The sequence below is a fragment of the Poecilia latipinna genome, unplaced genomic scaffold, assembly GCF_001443285.1.
Source record: "Poecilia latipinna isolate Pla-1442-1.1 unplaced genomic scaffold, P_latipinna-1.0 Scaffold301, whole genome shotgun sequence".
Classification (NCBI taxonomy): domain Eukaryota; kingdom Metazoa; phylum Chordata; class Actinopteri; order Cyprinodontiformes; family Poeciliidae; genus Poecilia; species Poecilia latipinna.
The window spans coordinates 129,061-134,018 of record NW_015112917.1 but is presented as its reverse complement, the minus strand read 5'-3'; the positions used below and the strand labels follow the sequence as shown (position 1 = coordinate 134,018).

The window sequence follows — 4,958 nt, the reverse complement described above, 5'->3', positions numbered from 1 at the left end:
TTTTTTTTTTTTTTTAGTCTTATCCCCCCCCCATCAAAAAAGCCCCCCCCCCCCCCCCCCCGATTTCTTTTACATCGCATGGATGCAGTATTTACCAAACAGGCAGTAAAAGTCACAGTGTGATTCTGTTCAATTGATCTGTGCATGTAGAACCAAAACAATTGAACAGACCAGTGTGTGCTCGGAAAATATAAAAATTGGAGTACTTGAGCAAAAACAAGCAGTTTTGTCATAATATATAATTTCCGCCTCTTCTGGATTTCCTCAAATTTTCTCAGTAAGAAGGGGATTTTATTTTGTTCCCACAGCAAAACTGTTGTGAACAATTTCATCCCAATCTTCTATGTTTATAGTTTATATTAGGCCCATTTTCTTAGGATGGCTTTTCTGCCTGCAGTGCATAATATTTTAAACTGGCATTTTCTATTATTACTCTGGTTTGCCGAATAAGAAAAGTGAAAAAAGTTTTTTATTTTATGTAATAGGTAAAACCAATAACACTGCCTGTCTCTGATGTGTAAATAAATGAAAAACATAAATAATCTGATAACCTTAACAATAATAAAAACATAGTGTGTGAGTTAATTAATTAAATAATCAATAATATTCACAAAACAAACACCAAATGTATTGTTTTCCAGGATCCTGATGGAAATTTAGTGTAGACTTGATCATCTGTCAAACTGGGTTGTTTGATGAATCATTTTCTACGCTCTAATTTTAGATTTAAGTTTCATCAATGTATGTATGTTCAAATATTTTGTGGGATTTCAGAAAAACTTAAATTTTAAAGTTTAACAATATATGAAGTATACATTTAATAGAACTGTGTTTAGGTGTTTTTTTAGGTGTGGAAAATGTACCTACTATTCTAGATCCCATTATCTTTATGTTTTCTCTATCTTTTCTTTCCTTGTGTTGTTTTCTCTGTCCCTCCTCTCTGCCTTGTGTCCTTCCACCCTTATGCTCCTTCTGATCTTCCAATTGTTTTTCTCCCTTCTTTTTCTGCTTGTCCTTTTTTCCTCCATTCATTATCTTCTTCCTTGTTTTCTTTATTATGCTCTTATCTTTCCCTCCTTCTATCGTATTTATTATTGTTCCACCAATGCATTCTCTGTCTTTCCATCATTGTGTCCTAAATCTCCTCTTTTTGTCCTTTCTGACCTCATCCTCTTCCCTCCTTTGTGTTGTCATATCCGTCTTCCTCTTCTGCTTCTATGCCTGTATGTAACCTTTATTTAACTAGGTGATTCTCATTGAGATAAAAAAAAAATCTGTTTTTCCAAGAGAGACCTGGTCAAGGCTGGCAGCAGCACATCGACAATTACAAATCAAAACTACAAATATCAAAACCCAATTAAAGTACTATACGGATAACGAAGAAAGGAAAATAACACGGAGCAAACACAGCCATAAAAGTAAAAATGGGACTAAAAAAAAACAGTTCTGCACCTGAGCTGGTGAGGACAAGAACAAAGTTTGTTATAATCAAAACATTTCCTACTTCCTCCAAACTTGCATAATAAGTCCTGATGGTTCCATCCCTCTGCACCTTTTGTAGATTATAGTTATCAAACACCACACAAGAGTAAAAAAAAAAGTTTTGCCCAGCTGAAGTGTCAAGAACGAGCTGCAAGAACAGAATGATCTATTCCTGCTCTTGGAGCCCTGGGAGAGAACAAGTATTGGCCTTTACTCTCCTTCAGTCCACTGTTGTCCTTCCTGGTTGCTTTACTTTTTCTCTTTCTTGCACCCTTATTTCTTTCTGTCCTTGTTTTTTGTCTTTCTTTTCTTTCTGTCCTTGTTTTTCTTTATTTCTGCTTGTCTTTCTTTCTTTTGTACTTTTACTTCTACATGCCACTCCATCTTCCCCTTTTTATCTTTTATTTTTTGTCTCCCTTTTCTTCAAGTCTGGAATTACAAGATGAAAAGTCTCTCAGGGATAGTCTGGGTCTATGCTGGGATCTCCTCCCTTTTCTTGATCGCATACAGCAAAAAAAAAAATGATGATGGGCATAAAATATAAAGAGTTAAGTTTTCCTAAAACCACGATTAAAACAGAAACAACGTGCAGTAAAGCCTCTATAAGTCCGGCCCATAACAGCAGCATCAAGCTTGTGAAGTCAAGATCTTATGGGAACCATTTCGGTTCCTTTCATTCCTTCGTGTAACTTGGTTTGTAAAAATCTTAAAAATCTTAGAATTAAAGACAGCTAATAACTTAATCACGGTTCTCTGTGTTTAATAATCCAGCAGTAGACGTGTTCTAAGCACACGGTTTAGAAGATTAATAAGAGCCCGAGTTGCTGCAGGTCACACCTCAGTGGGAGCTTCCCCAAATTTCACTTAATCATGCAAGCAGATTAAGTTAAGGATGTAGTAATAAGGCTATGTTAATCTTTTTATCTTAGCTTTTAATGGATTTTGACATTATGAATGGATTTTGACTATTTGTGCTCAGTTGTCCACACCGAGGGACCTGAACATGATTTAAAAGCTAACATTCAGATTTTTTTTTAAAGAACAACAATTTGATTAAAGTCACATGCATCAAGGAAATGCTCTTCACAAAAGGATAAGTTTCTATAAGACTGTCGGAGGCATCTCGCACACTGTTAACAGATCAGATTATTAGATGCTGAGTTTGTGTTTTTGGTGAGACTCATTAATGAAATTCACTTGATGATTACTGTTGTTTTATCGGAGGCAGGAGCATGCTTTTCTGCCTCTGCATTTCCTGGGGGGTGATCCTCTTCCTATAATTAACCCCATTAATTGAGTGTCAGGCCGCAATTAACAAATGAACACCTTATGAAGTAGTTCAGCTTTGTGAGCAGAGAATAATCAGTGCGAGTTTCAGAGCTCCAAATGCTTCCTGTGTGCCGAGGAAAGTCAAAGTGTTAACGCAGAATGCAGTTTGCTTCAAAGAAGTGGAGAGGAGTTTTAAAAAATTGTTTTGCTTCATTCGAAACAATGTGGAAATGTGATTAATCTACTTTATTTGTCTTTTGTGTTTCCACAGTGCAGCAGGAGGAAGTTATTTGCTTATTATTTTAGATTTCAGAGTTTTGTGAGACAGATTAAAGAAAACATGTTGAAGTGTTTCATATTAAACATAAATGATCCTCTGATCCTGTGATGTTCCAGGTCCCTCGTCACAGTGAAGTCACTGGGATGGGAACACCGAACTGCAGCATGCATCAAAACACCGCCAGTTTCTCAGCTGATCACACAGGTAGGCCTCAAAACTTCTCTATGCAAACTATTTATTACTGATAGAAAAACCAACAGAATATTTTCAGATTGTGTACTTTCTGATTTTAGACATTCAAGTTATGCTATATTCCCCCCCCTCTCGTTATAACTATGAAGATATTTATGATAGGTTTTAATCTTCTTATATTGATACTCTGATTTATGTTATAGGAATATAGGAGGCTTTGAAGCAACATGTAGCTCAAAATATCTTGGGTTAAAAACTAACTTGTGATTTCTCATCAGGCAAACAGGGTTGTGGTTTCCCAGCAGGTCCATCAGGCTGCTGTTTTCCTCAGACTCAGCACTTTAGATCACAGCATATTCTGTTGAAAATTAAATGAAAATACTGTCTCATTTTATTGTTTACTGCTAGTTATGCAATACATGGATGTGATTGGATCCTTTTATAACGTCATGTTGCACTTATACGTTTTTCTTTGTCTTTCTGTAGATGATTTTCTCTATGGAAGCTACAGACAGAGAGCAGAGCAGGTAAGTCTGATTATCATCTTTGAAATTGGGAGGCCATGCCAAAGTTTAAAGAATGAATGAGTAAATGTGTCCCATCATGGTTGAAACACTATTCTTTTTTTTTTGTATTAGTTAAATATCTAAAGGATTTTTGTAGGAATATCAGATTAAATTGGCCTGGATACATATTTTTAAAACATTTTTAAAAAGCAGGTTCTCCCACTTCCTGACTAGGGCTGTGTAATTTTATCAATTCTACGATAATTATCGATATTTTTTCCTCAGAAAGTATCGATTTTTCATCCGCGAGTATCGATACATTAAATCCTACTTTGAGTTTTATGTCAAATCCACATGAATTAAATGACAGTTGTCACAGATGACATTTTTTTACCCAGTTGCACATGTACATTAAAAATTTAATGAAGCAACAAGTTACAATTAATTAAATAATGAAGTAGGTAAATGATCTCATCTAAGTGAGTGAGACAAAAAAAAAGGTTCCTTTTGTGCATAAGCAAATACAAAAGGCCACACAATTAACATTTAAACAAAACAAATGTACAACAAATGTATAACAAACACAACATTTATTACACCAGTATTACACCATCAGTTCAATTAATTCAATCCAAGTCTACGGAACAGTGACACAATGTCACCAAAATCACTCTGTCCCCCTAAAATCTTCCAGAAAATCTTAAAAATGTGTTGAATCACATCGTTTGCTGAATATTGTAACTTATACTGCAAGCAGAATATCGCGCATCGTATGAGATTAGTGTATCGCTACAGCCCTATTCCTGACACCTCAGTTATAAACAGAATTTATGCTCTACTGCATAATATGTTAATATCTTAATAAAATACATTGTCGTTTTAACCTGACAAAATATGCAGTTCAAGATGTGTGAATAGATTTTAGAGGCCCAGTCACAAACATTATATACACTATTATCAATTATGACAACCTGGGAATACAGATATGTTCTTTGTATTAAAGTGCACTTTAGGACTAAAACTAAAATATGTTTTGCATAAATTCCTCAATTGCTTACATTAGTTTGTTCAAAAGTTTCAAGGTGAACACGGCTGACAACTTGAGTAACGTTTATATATATATATATATATATATATATATATATATATATATATATATATATATATATATATATATATATATATATATATATATATATTTTTTTTTTTTTTTTTTTTTTTTTTTATAT

At 34.2% G+C, this 4,958-nt stretch overlaps 1 protein-coding gene across 1 annotated transcript in view; it reads left to right on the top strand.

The window, feature by feature from the left end:
• spata6 (spermatogenesis associated 6) overlaps positions 1–4,958 on the top strand; it is a 25,104-nt gene that overhangs the window by 14,130 nt on the left and 6,016 nt on the right. The window contains exons 9-10 of the mRNA XM_015034511.1: positions 3,148–3,235; positions 3,710–3,750. Of these exons, the coding sequence (XP_014889997.1) occupies positions 3,148–3,235; positions 3,710–3,750 (129 nt within the window). The remainder of the gene's footprint in view (positions 1–3,147; positions 3,236–3,709; positions 3,751–4,958) is intronic.